Genomic DNA, 16,765 nt, shown 5'->3' on the forward strand with positions numbered 1-16,765 from the left:
TATATATATATATATATATATATATATAGAGTCATATCGCCCAGCCCAAGGCTGTTTTAAATAAAAGTTACGTAAAAATCCCAGATAAGACAGACCAAAAATTTATTTTAATTAAGAAGATTGATTTACATCATGATGACCAGTGAAATATGTACTTTGTACATTGAAGGTCTAAATGAAATTGTAAGGAGTAAAAAGCAAGATTTTTCCGCATAGAAAAGTAATTTAAAGTAAACGTACAAGTAATCAGTTTCAATAGTATTCGAGTACAAAATACAAATTCCCAAAAATAATACTTTAGACATAAAGTCAATTACTCAACACCATTACACCCCTGCACACACAATAGACGCACTGGTTAAAATGGAGTTAACTAGCACGTCTAGACATAAAACACATTTAGGCTACAGTGTCTGTTGGATTCTCAAAGCTCTTCACTCTGTTCTGACTCCTTCCTTTCTAAACCTCAGATAGGTGCATTACAGGCCAAACAATAAACACTATCGGGACAGATTGAGACCAAGTGTGTTCTCAGTGGTCTCAGATAAAACTGATGAGCCTTTGCAACACTTAAAGTGAGCTGAGGGAATCTTGATCCATCTGAGACACTGCTATATTGCCAGCACCCAGAACCGCAGCGGTCCACCACTTGATCATCTATTGGCATATAAGTGTTTCACTGATATAATCTCCACAATGGCTGATATAAGACACCATTCCAGCCTTTTTCAGACATACATTCAGTGCTCACAAATAGCTCTGAGTCGACCACAAGGACTGAGCCTCGTCATTTGTGGCTTTCTAAAAACGCTCACAGAAAAATAAGTGGCGGTCTGCCTCTCTCTCTATGTCATGGTATAGCCTGCCACTTCTAAAGAAGGGCAAGCTGAATTACTCATTACAGGCCACGAGGTTAATTTTAAGTGCTCGTATGAAATTACACTGAAGGCACTATGTTTTGGCGCAAGGCCATGCTGACTGAAGACATAGGCCAAGAAGGGGGTAATGACTATAATCTGAGAACCGAGCCTGTCGCTACTGTCCCACACTGTACCGGTCTCCCAGACCCTGTGACGGAGACTGGACGCTCCTGGCCCCAAATGAGGACCTGGATGACTCTGGTTAGGTGGAGGCTGGGAATGGCATGAGGGTCCTATTATAAGTGCAATTACAGTACAGCACCTTAACTTCGCAGTGTCCTCTGTCTTTATGGGGTAGACTAACCTGCCCTTCATCTATTCCTGTGTTTCCCGGAGTTCTCAATGAAATACATTCACCATTCACAACTGCTGGATTGTTTAATAATTTTTTGGGATAATTTTATAATGCTTTCAGCTACTGACAAGGGTGTAATATTCTAAAGGGGCTTCAACATGAATCGCTTCAGTGTTGGTGAATACATTGAACTCTATGAAGGAAAGCATCAGTGTTGTTCCTGGTGCGTATTGCACTTCTGTCAAGTGTTGTAAGGCAGCTTGTCTTGTAGAGTACAAAGCAACAAGAAATATTTAAAAACAGTCCAACTTGAAGATATTGAATGTTCCATAATTCATTTTTATTTATAAATATTTACCTTATTGTTTCTGAGCATCCAGAGACCTTAAAACTTTCAAGAACGATAGAATCTATCAAAGCCATTGTCAGGACTTTTTTTCTCTTCTCCAAATACAAGGCTACAATGTTAACTGTGCACATCTCTCTTTTCTTGCCTGGCACTTTTCATGTGGAGGACAAAGCAGCACTTGAGGCTGTTGTTGACGCCTCAAAAATTACTCCAAAGTTTATCATTGATATAAGTTTTGTTTTCCGATTAATATCGAGATTGTTTCATCTCCTAGCCCTATTGATAACATTATATACATTTCTCACAGCAATCCAATAATCTCACTGATTGACAGCTAATTTACAGGCTACATTATAGATACAGAAAGTCTAGAAAGCAGAAATATGAAATTTATCTCAATATGTTTCTTCATATTAGAGGCAGAATTATCTCTGATATCTCAACTGGCTTGAGCAAGATAAACTCACATGACACGATCAAGCATTTGGCCTTCTTCACTGTGAAGGTGCGGCCATGGATGTTCAGGTGTTGATGTTGAACTGCTGCTTGAGGCATCCTCCACATCCAAAGCAGTTGGTGGCAGATCTACAGCTGCCGTTCAAGTTTTCTATGCGCGATTTGATTTTGTCATTATTTATCTTTCATTACTTTACAGCCCTGCTGACTTCCCAGATCCATGGTTTTGCCATTTAACAAATATTGTCGATCATCATCTGTCAATGAGTGTCAAAAACAGCATCGGAAGATTTGTAAGACATTGTCGATATCTGATTACATAGTCCTATCGCCCAGCCCTAGTGGGCTTAGAGCAGTGCTACTCAACACGCAGCCCTCGAGCAATCTTTTGCAGCCCGCGTTATGATATCATCATCGGAAATATATTTATCAGCAACCTATCAAATCTGTATGAACTGTGAGATGTCAATATTTATGAGGATTTACACTAGTTCTCTACATTGCTGAATCACATTAGAGAGGGAATTCAACTGCAAGGGGATGTTACAAATACATAAAAAAACAAAAACAAATAATATCGGAGCATGGCTGATGTTATGAGAGTGGCGGTCGGTCTGCACGCAATCTCACTTGAGAGTTACTCAACATGGCGCAAATCTGTCCGATCTCTTGAATAGCTCATCAGAGATATGTAATTGTCATGACAATAGTATCTACAGGTAAAAAGAACTTTAATAATAATAATAATTTCCTGCAGTGACAGTGAAAAACTCTAAGGGGTGAACAAATCTTTATAACTTCACTGAAGGACTTTTGGTGCTAATTTTGGATATATCGCTCTTGCTTTTGAACACATCCCTGGTGTGTGATGTTGAACACCCATGGTGTTTGTTAGTTGACAATCATAGTGACAACAGAACTGATCTATATCAGAAAATCAAACTGTTACACCCGTTAGGTTTAAAATAATTACTAAAAGGGAAAGTTCACCCCAAAATGAATATTCTCTCATAATTTACTCACCCTCATGCAATCCCAAATGTGTAGGACTTTCTTCTACAGAACCGAAATGAAGATTTTTAGAAGAATATCTCAGCTCTGTAGGTCAGTGCAATGCAAGTGAATGGTGACCAGTACACTGAAGCTCCAAAAAGCACATAAAAGCAGCATAAAAGTAATCACTAAGACTCCAGTGGTTAAATTTGTCTTCAGAAGTGATATGATAGGTGTGGGTGAGAAACAGATCAATATTTAAGTCCTTTTTACTATAAATCTCCACTTTCACATCTGTAAGTCACATGTGGCATCTACTTAGTTTTACTTTCACACTTGAAAGTGGAGATTTATAGTAAAAAAGCCAAGACTTAAATATTGATCTGTCTTTCATCCACAGAGCTGAGATATTTGTTCTAAATAATTTGTCTTCAGCAGAAGAAAGTAAGTCATACACATCTGGGATGGCATGAAGGTGAGTAAATGATGAGAGAATTATAATTTTTAGGTGAACTATCCCATTAACTAACATTCCAACATTCTTACTATAAAAAGGTTAACTTATAAAGCTTATCATTTTATATATATATATATATATATATATATATATATATATATATATATATATATATATATATATATATATATATATATCATAAAAATTTATTAAAAATTAAGAGGGTGGCCCTCGAGGGTACAGGGATCCAGCTTTGCGGTCCCTGACCTTTCCGATGTTGAGCAGCCCTGGCGTAGAGAGTGAGTAAATTATGGCAGAATTTTTTTTTTTTTTGGGTGAACTATTTTTTTAATACATTTTAAAATGTTTTCAAATCCTTTACGCAGTATTCAGCAGCTTCACCCCTCACAATCAACAGAGAAAATGTGCAAATAATGTGCAGTTTCCTACCTACACATGACCGACAGCCTGGACCACATTTCGAAACTCATTCATCCAAGAAAGTTCCATTAAAAACCTGCTGTTTGCTTCAAACGTATGTTGATGCTCTGCTAATTGGCATCATTGTGGCAAACCACTCACATGTTTGCCATCAAAGACTTCGTCTGTTACCGCATAATGCATTTCAAGTTTATAAATATATACAAATACCATCCATGTGGCTTGGTCGGTCTACTGTATTTGTTGGAAATAGAAGCGTTCTGCCCCACCCCACCCCCCACACCCTCCACATATTCCCAGACTCATGTCTCTGTGGTAATGTCCCTGTCATATCTGTCAAAGCCCATTTTAGTTTTTGGAAGCTTCTCTGGGCAGTGGCTCGGAGCCCTGAGCAGATCTGTCACTGTTCTATTTGAATGCATCCATAGCCCTGATTTGTGTGCAGACAACTAAGCACTGCATAATTGCATGAATACAGCATGTTTTCTGTAGTCAGCTTTGGGAGATGGAAAGAGATAAAAAAAAAGACACCGTATAGCAATTACAAGCATCTAACCTTGTGTGAAAATCCAGAATCTATTTTCCAGCCTGTCTCTGATTGTTATTACAAGCACTGTGACTTTTAATGCACTACTTCTATAAATCTCCAAAGACAGAATGGCAATTAATTCCATAAAAATCATAATTACTTTGAGCATTATTTATCTTAAATTCCAATAAACCCCAGCTAATGTTTCCCTCCATGCCAGTTAAGGCTGTGTGATGCATTGAATATTCACCATATATTTGTATTGATTTCGCTGGCGATATAAAATTAAGCAACATTGTGAATATCTCAATGATTTTAATGCACTTTTTGTGTCAAACTATTTTCGCAATCCTTTATTGCTTCGTGACTTACAAATATGAGAGCATCGAGATAAATGTTTTTTTAGTATCTTAATAGCAAAAATGCTTGCAAGGCTGATTCAATTTCATGAATCAGTTCAAACTATCTGTTTCAATTAATCGATTCATAACTCAGATTCAATGATTTGCTTGAGTGTTTTTTTTTTTTTATGCATTAAAATGTTAAAGTAAAAAATATATGAATTTTTTTGTATTTAGATTTATTTATTTTCAATTTTCTGCTTTGGAACAACATGTATTGTAAAAGGTTTGATACAAATAAACTGAACTGAATTTGAAAATGCTAATAATTAAATATTCGGTTACACTTTATTTGATAATGTCCTTGTTACAGTGTAATTACACAGGTACTGAGTAATATTAATTAACAACATGTACTTACTATAGGTTTAGGGTTAGGGTTTGGATTAGGGTTAGTTACATGTAATTATGCATAATTTACTGTTATTACTATAGTCAATACACTAAAATAAAGAGATACAAAATATTCTTCATTGTTTATTTAGTGAAAAACAGTGGGAAAACATACTTTATTTCTAACTAGATTTTTACTGTATTTTAGCTACAGTGGCTGTTTGATTAAAATTATGGTTCCTCTTCTTTCAAAATACATAAATATCAATATATATATATATATATATATATATATATATATATATATATATATATATATATATATAGATAAAATATTGTTACAAATAAATAAATTGAGAGATATATAGCTATAATCGTCTAGCCCTAATTCCAGTGCAAGTTGATGATTATTATCTGTCCTTATCCGTATTGAAACTGCTTTGCTCCAGTGGCAAATTACATCGAGTTTACACTGAATATGTTGTTTAAAGGGAGTGTACTCACCCTCTAAGGGACAGTAACGAGTGACCTTCTCAGGCATGAGCTGCCGTTCTTTGTGACGGCAATAAACTTCAACTATCTGCTGCCGGCACTCCTTGGTCTTGGCACGAGAAAGGGCGGAAATGGCCTCTTTGCCGCTGATCTCGCATTTGGGTGGCTGGTCATACTTGATGTCTGCGGTGGGCATGGCCATTCTCTTGGCCTGCTGGAGGTGGTGCCTGTGCTGCTGGGACTGCTGTGGGTGGAGTGTTGGATTGATCCTCCGGTGAAGCTCTGTCCGTGTCTGATTGTAGACGCCTTCGTTTTGAGCATACTGAATAACCTCATTTGAGTTCTTGCTCAGGCTTGGCTGCGCGTGGGCCTTCTCAAGCAGGCCTTGTTTGTGCTTGCTGGGCACGTGTCTTTGCATCTGGGATCGCGCCCCAAAATTACTGTTGTCTATATTCTCAAAGTCTTTAGGAACGGAATTCTCATTGTTGCTGTCCACGCGGACTTTCTCCTTGGGCCGGTGCGAGTAGTAGCCATCCTGGAAGATAAAGACAAAACATCAGTGGCTGCTAACATGACAACACCAATGTCATACCAGTTCAGATAACACATAGCACAGTGTGTAAACAGGACAAAACGTATTTCTTTGTTTGCTGTATCATGTTCGGCAAGATAAAAACTTCTGTATTTACAAAGGTGTTAATTTACGTAAATAATATTATTCACGTGGAAATCTGAAAGCATGTTTATTAAGCATATGTGATTGGTCGGTGTATATGTTGTATGTTTTGAACATGACAAATTGTTTAGAAAGTAAATTAAAAGTAATGAGTAATGTGATTACTTTTTCCATGAAGTAAAGTTATCAGTAGTGGTATCGTGATGGATCACGATGTATTGAATCATGACATATGAATTGTGATGTGTATCGTATGAGGTAGTTGCCGACTATACCCAGCCCTAGACTAGTGCTCAGTATTGAGCAAAAGTATAAACATTTTCAGAAGAGTACGTAACTTTATCAGATTGTATCCACACAGTAATTCACGGTGCACATGACCTCGTATGGGCATTTCAGATACTTTTGCAGTTTCCATTACAGATTTGTTCCAAGTGTCACTGTTGCTTAAATATACCACAACTGACAACGGTGTGCAACAGGAAGGGAAGTTGAGCTGACTGCAGAAGACACGATTCTTGAACTGTAAAAGTTTTAGGAGGGGAACTACCCAAATACCTCTGACATAACAGGACAGCACAACTGCTCACTTTTCCCAACTCCTTCTTTCCACCAATTACTGTGTTGGGGTTGGAAGCAGGGCTCAACAATAAGGATGGCGTGTAAGAACATTTCTTGCTAGTTGACAGAACTGCATTACTTGCCCTATCAGGCCATTGCTACCTTGTCTTACGTCCACTGATCATGTACATGTGTTTTATGCCTAGCAAACATAACCATTTGATTTTCTGTAATGTATTAAACATTGTTGTTGTGATATAAATACACTCACTGAGCACTTTATTAGTAACACTATGGTGCTAATAAAGTTCCTGACGATGTCTTCTGCTGATGTAGACCATCTGTCTCAAGGTTCAACATGTTATATATTCTGAGATGCTATTCTGCTCCCTACAATTGTACAAAGTGGTTACCCGAGATACCGTAGCCTTTCTGTCAGCTCGAACCAATATGGCCATCCTCCATTGACCTCTCTCATCAACAAGGTGTTTCCATCCACAGAACTGCCCATCACTGGATGTTTTTTGTTTTTGACACCACTGAGTAAACTCTAGAGACTGCTGTGCATGAAAATCCCAGGAGATCAGCAGTTACAGAAATACTCAAACCAGCCCATCTGGCACCAACAATCATGCCAGTGTAAAAATCACTAAGATCACATTTTTTCCCGATTCTGATTGTTGATGTGAACATTAACTCAAGCTGCTGACCCATATCTGTATGATTTTATGGATTGTTGCCACACAATTTGCTGATTAGATAATTGCATGAATAAGGTGTACTGGTCTTCCTAATAAAGTGCTCAGTGAGTGCTCAATGTCACCAAAGAAACGTCATCTAGCTGTCAAACATAGAAGAATGACTTGTAATAGTCTTGAAAGAATCAAACAAATCAGTATTGTTTTGCACCATATACCATAATTTTCCATCTCAAGTATACATATTCACTTTCATGGAGTTACATTATAGTTGTATTGTTTCCAGCTATTATTGCAAATTAAAATCTTAAAGTCAGTTATATAGTAAAACATTTGGGGGTTAAAGAAAATGTAAGGTTAAAAATATAAATATATGTTTTGAAAGATAAAAAATACATAGCTTAAAAAACAATATTTTTTGCGGTGGGGCCCTGCCAATATTTTCACTCATTGGACCAGCACAAAATATCCTTATTGTTGAGCAAAGGATGCGTAACAGTAGACGGCAAGAAAAACATCAATAGAAGGAAACGGAGACAAAACAGAGAAAATCATAGAGAAGTAGATGAGGACAGGAAGCAAGAGGCGCAACTCTCATTTCCTCACTGTTATGGTGCAATTTGTCTATAGAACATTCATTAAAACTTGTTTGTGAGCTCACAGAGTGCATTATTTGTGAGTGGAAACTTTAGAAGACAAATCCCTCTCATGTCAGCCACACTTTGGCCCTCTAAAGGCTCCCGTTTAGAACTCACTCCACTCGCGTCTGCTCCTCCAGGAGCTTTCAGGAGGAAATTACAGTGCCTGGGATTAATAGCCTGAGCAACCACAGGAGGTAAGTTAGGCTGCCGGAGAGAAGACTATCGATTGCTTGAAAAAATATGTAATTTCCCAAGGTGCTCTGGGAGCCCTGCTCTGAACCATCGAGCCCCCTGGCAGTCACAGGCCTTCTCTCGTCTCTCTCCAGAGGAGAAGGATCCCCTCTCTCTTGCATCATCCATCACAGAAATGTGGGAGCTGCACACTCATTTATCAGGCACAATTTTATCTGGCTCTTTTTCAGTCTCTCTGATTAGGAGGAATGTCCAAGGCCACACGGACACTGAAACACATAGGGGTGTATTCACTACACGGTTGCGCTACTTTTGCGCACAGTATTTCAGTGCAAAAACCAGTCTTAATCAACAGTCATTCTTTTCAGAGTGAAAACACATCCTTTCTATGTAAATTAGACGAAGTACAGATTGCGCCTTATTCACAAAACTCAAAGCTATTGATTAATGCAATTAAAGGGTCGGTCACACTACAATCCATTCTAACGTATCAGAATGCATGCGCATGCGAAGAAATAATGTACTATGCTGCATATCCAAAGTTCCAATTTGGTTAACTCTGAACCATGAATCCGTATGACTAGAGGACACTTGACCAATAGAAGATCGAAACTTATATGTTGACCTGTTGGTTCAATACACAGAATACATATTTTAAAGCTGTGTGATTTATTGTTGCAGGAAAGTGAGTAGACAATATATTTTAACATTTTTAATAAAATATTATGTTATTTGTGATGTATTATTAACTTACACCAGAAGCCCTCCCACATGATATCATATCCTGTTCTGTTGCGTTGAGCCACTAAGCCACTAAGCCTAGTGTGACCACCCTTTAACGTGTGCATTCAGGACATTTTATGGGCTCTTGTGCGTTACCTGATTTGCATGATTTCTTTAACGAACTGGGCACTAAAACAACACAGACAGTGTGTGCATATAAACTGTGCTATCAGTGGGCAAAAATAATTCATAGTGAATTTCCCCCATATAGTCGTGTTCTTTCTCCCATTCACACCTGAACATGCTCACTTCCTTTCACCAGGCCTCAGTCCAATAGACATCTCTCTGCACCTTTCATGTGGACAGGTACAGATATGAGAGAAGTACTGTACTCATTGACACAACAGTAGGGAACTGTCCCAGATTGGAATACAGCTTTATATGTTCTCTCAAAGCCTCATGTGAGAGACTGTTTGACAACTAGCTATATGTAACTGTACACCTTAATGGTTAAAATGAAAGAATAAGGGTTCGGGTGGGAGGACACACATGAAACTTAAAACCAATAACACTCCCTAATCTGACTTGATTTTCCATTGGCTTCATAGTCCAGAAGCTAGTAAGTGAGCACTACATGGAAATAATAAAATGCTATGCTAAATGTTTTTATCCTGTCAGAGCGTATCTGTGATCCTTCCGTGAACAGTAAAATACATACAGTATAGTGGGGTTCAAAAGTCAGTTTGTGAACATTTTCTATTTTGCATATTTCTAAAACAGTTTTCCCCCAATACAAATTATATTAGCATTACATGGCATATCCCCTTTTACTTCAATGACAGCATGCACTCTTGAACCCCAATTCGAACCCCACTGTAAATATGATAAAGACAAAGATGATAAAAATAAAGACAGTAGAGAGGAGACAGGTAATTATTTGTGTGAGAGACAGGACACTGACCAAATGCCTTTCCTGCATGAGCACTAAAGCACAACATGTCCAGAGCATGTGCGCGACACACAAGACCGCACTTTAATCAGTGTTGGATTTGCCACTTGAGTTTATGAATTAGAGGTCCATTTGAATTCAGGAAGAATTCCATGTGTTCAAATGTTGTCCCTAGATGTCATGTAGTAGTATTAGCAGCAGTAGTAGCTTGGAGCATACCAACAGAAGCTTGAGAATCTACTGGGACTAAATGGAAAAACTGTAAGTCAACTATTAGGAGTATCATAATATACTTTAGCTCTAATAAATACTTTTTCTAATTCTTGCAATCAACATTTTTAATCTAGTTGGCTACATTGGCTCTTTGGTTGAAATTATAGTTCCTCTGATTGAAAAAAACAAAAGATCACCCTTTGATTGAGCTTCTATTCCACTCAGAGGCCGAGATAATCAATGAAATAATGGGGGTGGTGCGTGAACTGAAAATTAGACTGAGTGTCTATAGGCAAGTACATCTGTGAGTACAATTTCTGGCTTTTGAAAATTGCAGGTGAAAGCCCAAAAATGCCCCAGAGTTGAAGAGGTTAAGCCATTTTATACCAGACAGAGATATATACAAACTTTAAATAGAGATATAAATACATTTAAATAGAAATATACTCTATATACTAAATAACTGCAAAAGGCTGAAAAATATTGATATATTCTAGTTTTAGCTATACTCTCTGCCCTAGTTCAGGCAACCCACACAATTAGTCTAAAACTCCACACAGTTTGCTTCAATAAAATGTATAATTGATCATTCTCTAATATACTTGATAATGCTAAATATATATATATATATATATATATATATATATATATATATATATATATATATATATATATATATATATATATTATAAGGTGCAAGTCTATTTCTTGTTGTCCTATGTTCATACACTGGAACAGGCCTCAAACCCAGACATCACTTTCAATGAATGTTCGTACTATTTCTAACCATATGTAACACCTAACAGTTTGCTTCTCCCAGCAGAAGGTCAGCAATGTTTACTTTACCCTTTGCTCCAGGATTGCAGGGGTCACCTTCCTAGAGGCTGCCCTTTCCCTGACCTCACTTCCCTGGGTGGCTGAGCAGGGTCACTTTGGGATGATTCACATAGAGCTCCTACAGGAAGGGGGTGGGAGGAGGGACAGGAGGGATAGTCCCATGTGCAGACTAGACACAGAAGATGAGCTCGCGAGCTGGTTACGGTATGCAGCATAGACACTGAAACCCAACTCTGACCTTTCCTACACGACAGAGAGCAGCTCCATCAATCACCGTGACTGTCTACAGGCTACTCAATCAAACTGAACCAATGCCAGTGATCCATATCGAATCCTCAAATACAGAGTGTGCATGCACTCCTGAATCTTAATAAAAACAGTCTGAGCAGAAAGTAAACATGTAACTGCTTTAAGGAAATGGGGGGAAATGTGATTCATAGTCATGAAAATAATGTCACATTTGAAAAAATATTAAGGGTCCTAAAAATAGGCTTCATTTTCTTTGCAAAGCAAAATTTCTTTTCATTTTGGGGTGAAACAGGGCTTTTTATATGTAAAATAGTTTTTTGTGAGATGCAACACGTTATGTAATGATAAATGTTTCGTTGCTATGACCTCATCACGGTGCATGTTTCATTCGGCGAGTGACAGCCAGTTATCATTTTGGAATTATGGTTATTTAGCATATTATCCTATTTTTAATCCAATTTTGTGTAAAATGTGTTAACTTTTGGAAGTCAGATCAAATAACGAGTCAAAAAAGATATCTAAAAAGTCACGGCTGATATTAGGTCCATCTCCGATCCATTCGTCACACTGGAAATAGATCAACGTGAGTGCACTGCATTGCGATACTCAGAGCAGTGGGCTCCATTGCAGTGCATTCTGCACTTTATACGTGTTAAATATGCTTCTCATCTGCAACGCGATTTTTTTTGGAGTGCAATTGAAGCCTGTTCTTCGCGTGAATATGGAGGGAGCCATTACGGAACCACATGCACCAATTATCTTCTCTACCGAATCTCTGCAGCGTGGACACATCAATCAGGCTTCCCGATATCGTGCTGCAGACCATCTGTTATAATCGAATAGAATATATGAATTGAATATATGGCATTGTTCTGTAAATATAAGGGGAAGTACATAAAAGGCTTTAAAGTCTGGACCTCAAAGACTTATGGACAAATTATGGACAATTCGTCCTCCTATGTTCTGTTCTGTTAGAATTATGTTTGATTTTAAGAAATAAACTAGATAATAAATATAATATGCTCATATGAATAAATGGGCTCATCACCTTTTAAAAGGGGGGAGAGAAAGCTTCCTGTATGTTACTTGATTCATGCCCTGAGACTTGAAAACCATGAACAAAACTATGCAAAATAAATGAAAATACATCCCAGGCTAGATTAAATACAGGTTAAGTTTTTTACTACGTTGAGTCGCCACTTGATGTCCAATGTAAAATCTGGGTCCCGAAGCAAAACCAGTTGACAACCACTGCTCAATTGCATACTATACATTTTAGCAAACACAGTAGGTCATCTGTGTACTGTATTTCATGCCAATTACAGAAAATGTAAGTTTACACACTATATACTGCAGAAATATAAGGGTAATATGGTATAATAAAGAGCTATTTCAAGCACCAAGCCATGTGTTAAATGTTGAACAATGTGTGACAGAACAAGTATTTATGATATGGCGACCAAATCATCAATAGGGAAAAGTCTAGTACAAGACTTTTTCAAGATGCATAGATTGTATAAATCACATGGCCCAACAACTCTACGGTCTTAAAAGAAATTCTCTTTAAGCCATGGTATCTCCAAAGATTTCTACCTTACTATCAGGGTGTTTTTATCTTGTTTCTGTCACCTTGTGCTGTCTTGCTTGAGGTGGAGGCTGAGCTGAACCAAACTGAATTAAAATTGATTTGGATATTAGGCAGATTGAGTGAAAATTGCCTCTGGGCTTTGATCACCTCTGCAAAGTGAACAGTTATTCTTGACACTGGAAACTGAGTACAGGCAGACAGACAGAACAAAAGAAAGAACTTGTCTTTTCCTTTGTTGCATAACCTGGCCTTTTCTTTTAACAGAGAAGTGTGTAATTTTTTCTCTGTTAAAATACTTTCTGCTATACCAGCTTACTATGCAGATACAACTGTAAGTACATCATTCATAGGTTGATTTCCCAGAAAAACGTAAACACTGTGACTCTGTGGCACTATCAAAACATTGCTCTGTTTGTTTGAGCATCCCAAAATAGCAACACTGGCTAAACCAATGGTGAGGTTGGGCTGTGACTATAATTGAAGTGTTCTGGAAACCGGTTTGAAACAGTGGCTATGTACGGAATGGGATGCTAGCTTACTACTAACTGAAAACTGTGCAGTACCCACTGTATACCGCATACTTAATAGACAGTAAAACAGTAGGAATTATTCCACTATAAACATTTTTAAAAAGTAGTTTGATACGTAGTTGTCACACAACATCTATAAGTTTGTCATGTCTAGTGCATTGCATTGTTAGATACAGTATTCCACACAGTGTCCTCTGTTGTATAATGCAAATGTAGTACTGTAGGTCATCCGTGTATCCTATGCATTGCATACATAAAATACTCTGCATAAATAAAAGAGTAGCAATTGTATGCTATTCCAAACATAGCCAGTAACTATTATTGCAATTACATTTAGCGAAGCTAGTGGCACAGAAATTACATACTTCACCTTTAAATAGCATAACCACACAGAAGAATTGCACTGTCTTTCAAACAAAACATGCAGTCCTACACACATGCTTATGAAAACACAACCTTGCAGTACTTGAGCCGCATATCTAGAGTCATCTCACAGGAAATACGCTCGGTCTCTTCGAGCATTGTTCTGTACTGTGTGATTCATTGTAATGAAGGGCTGGTCCTGTAGCCATTCTGCTCACAGCTCTGAGTGGGCTGCTGGGAAAAATAGTGAAAAGCGCTTCCACTGGAGATGACAAATAAGCCCGGCTCTGCGCCCCAGGCGGAGAGGAGCAGGTCTGCATGAGACACTCAGAGCAGACTGTCAGAGCTACGACACCTTCTTCTACATGGCCAACATGAGTCAAAGAAGCCGCCGCAAAACCAGAACAAGGATATTACATTAGAGAAGACAGTGTCAGAGAGAGTGAGGATTCAAGGCAGAAAGAGAAAAATAAAAACAGGAGAGAGAACATGTATGCAATACGAAGCTGAGAATGAGTTTCTTCAGTCAATTCAGGGTTAGAGCAGCATGTTAAGGTTAATCAAAGCATTACATCTTTCATAAGTGACACAAAGTTAATTGTCTCCCTGACAGAACCATGGGGGTTTCAACCATTTTTGAACGGTCACTAAATAAGTCACTTACTTTCCACAATGGGTTGTGAAAAATGTAAAATGGTACAATACAAATATTTAAACGTTAAGCATGAAAGCAAAGTTAATGTTTAATTGCGTATTTAATGCAGTGAATACAGAACTGAATAATCGATTATCGTAACTATAATAATACCCAATGTGTAATTTGTAGACAGATTTACTGTCAATTTACCTTACTATGTACAGAAAAAAGTCCCAGGTTATTTAAAGTTTATTCTGATACATAACTCAACAGTATAACCTAAATGCCCATTTTGAGATAGAGAAATGCTGGAGGAATGCAGTTTAAGGCCCAATGTGCAGAACTCAGAAAACTCAAATTCTGTAGATTTCTAGACAACTGGAATGCACAACATTCACAAAGTTCTTTACATCCATTTTGTGTTTGTTTATTAAATATTTTGACTACTCTGATCATGCTTTTAGCTACCAATAAGAAAATGTATTACTCCTCTCAGGTATGTTTAACACATTTTCCCATGTCTACTCCCATGAGCACATTACCGCGGAGACATAGGTAAGGCTTCATGCCATTCTCCGCGGCATCCACGCACAACTCACCACGTGCCCCACCGAGAGCGAACCACATTATAGTGACCACGAGGAGGTTACCCCATGTGACTCTACCCTCCCTCGCAACTGGGCCAATTTGGTTGCTTAGGAGACCTGGCTGGAGTCACTCAGCATGCCCTGGATTCGAACTCGCGACTCCAGGGGTGGTAGTCAGCGTCTTTACTCGCTGAGCTACCCAGGCCCCCACATCTGACATTATTTAATCATTTTTATCATTTATTGTTTAACAAGAAAAGTGCAGAAGTTATTAACTGAATTATGACATTGAATATACAACTTTTTATATTATATTATTTTTAAAATGGTGGAGAAAAAAAAAATGGAACAAAAACAATGCTTGTTCCTAGCAAAAAAGAAAAAAGAACAATTTGAAATTCCAATAATGGTCCATCGCAGTCAAACCAGTCAGAATGTCTGTAACAGAGAGGAGGAGTGTGTGTGTGTGTGAGCGTGTGTGTGTGTGTGTGTGTGTGTGTGTGTGTGTGTGTGTGTGTGAGCAAAGGACTACTGAATAGACACTCTTCTTGAATGTCCATGTTATTCACGTACCTCACATATGGCCACATCAGTGGATTCGTCGATCTCAAGTGCAAAAAATGGGCTGTGCCTGATGCTGTCTAACACTTGCTCCTTCACATTCTGTGCCATGTCAGAGATTTGCCAACCCACTGTGTTGTCAGAGAGTGGAATAGAATCAAGCTTAGAAGCCGCTGCCTCTCCTACCATCAAGGAACACATATCTTAGGCTGCAGGCAGAATCAATGTCTTACAGATGTTATTAGGGCTGCCTCCTGATAGTCGATCAAACATTAGTCGATGAGAAAAGTCTTGGTCGACCAAGTTTTGATTGGTTGTTTGGTCACAGAAAAAACTCCAGAAAAACAATGAACACCAGTATTAGCGCTGGTTGGATGCTAGGTGGTACTATGGGGTAATTTTCGTTAAGCAGGGTTAGGGTTAAGCCTACACAATAAAGCAAGACACCTTGATTTCAAACTTTGAACTTTATTTTTTATTTATTTTAACTAAAGATTCAAATGAAACTGGAAAAAAATAAGTGCAATTAAAAGGTGTGTTGTTCAACACATGGTTTTACAACAGTTGTGAAGCACAACATCTCTCTGGCAAATAACCTACTTCATCTGTGCATTCTCTACTGGTTGGGTATATCGCTGTCTGGAAAAATATATCTTGTGTTTGAATAAATTAGTTTTGTTCCCTCCTTCATGATATATATATATATATCGCAATATCCAATTACATCGGCAACCCCTGGGCTGAGGGATTGGTAAATATTCTTGCTTTAGTGATTTCGCATTGAAAATGTAATTAATTTATTTAAAAAATGAAAAACAAATCAAATAATCTAAATTCAAATTGCACTCCAAACGAAATGAAAAAGTAAATGAAATAATGAAGTGATAAAAGAACAATATATATATATATATATATATATACATACACACACACACACACATATAAATAAAGTAACCACCTTTCCATTTACCCTCAGGCAAGAATACGTCTAAACATATAGGTGGAAAATTACTTACACAAATGAAGAAATAAAAACAATTTTAAATGAAAAAATAATAATGATGATAATAATCACTGAAATATAAATCATGGTT

The 16,765-nt window shown here is 37.7% G+C and overlaps 1 protein-coding gene across 1 annotated transcript in view; it reads right to left on the reverse strand.

Moving 5' to 3' along the window:
• The window catches only part of LOC127451100 (xylosyltransferase 1-like), a 108,208-nt gene that overhangs the window by 54,967 nt on the left and 36,476 nt on the right, over nucleotides 1–16,765 (reverse strand). Inside the window, exon 2 of the mRNA XM_051715527.1 lies at nucleotides 5,679–6,201. Within this exon, the coding sequence (XP_051571487.1) occupies nucleotides 5,679–6,201 (523 nt within the window). The remainder of the gene's footprint in view (nucleotides 1–5,678; nucleotides 6,202–16,765) is intronic.

This window comes from Myxocyprinus asiaticus, chromosome 14 (genome assembly GCF_019703515.2).
Source record: "Myxocyprinus asiaticus isolate MX2 ecotype Aquarium Trade chromosome 14, UBuf_Myxa_2, whole genome shotgun sequence".
NCBI classification, from domain to species: Eukaryota; Metazoa; Chordata; class Actinopteri; order Cypriniformes; family Catostomidae; genus Myxocyprinus; species Myxocyprinus asiaticus.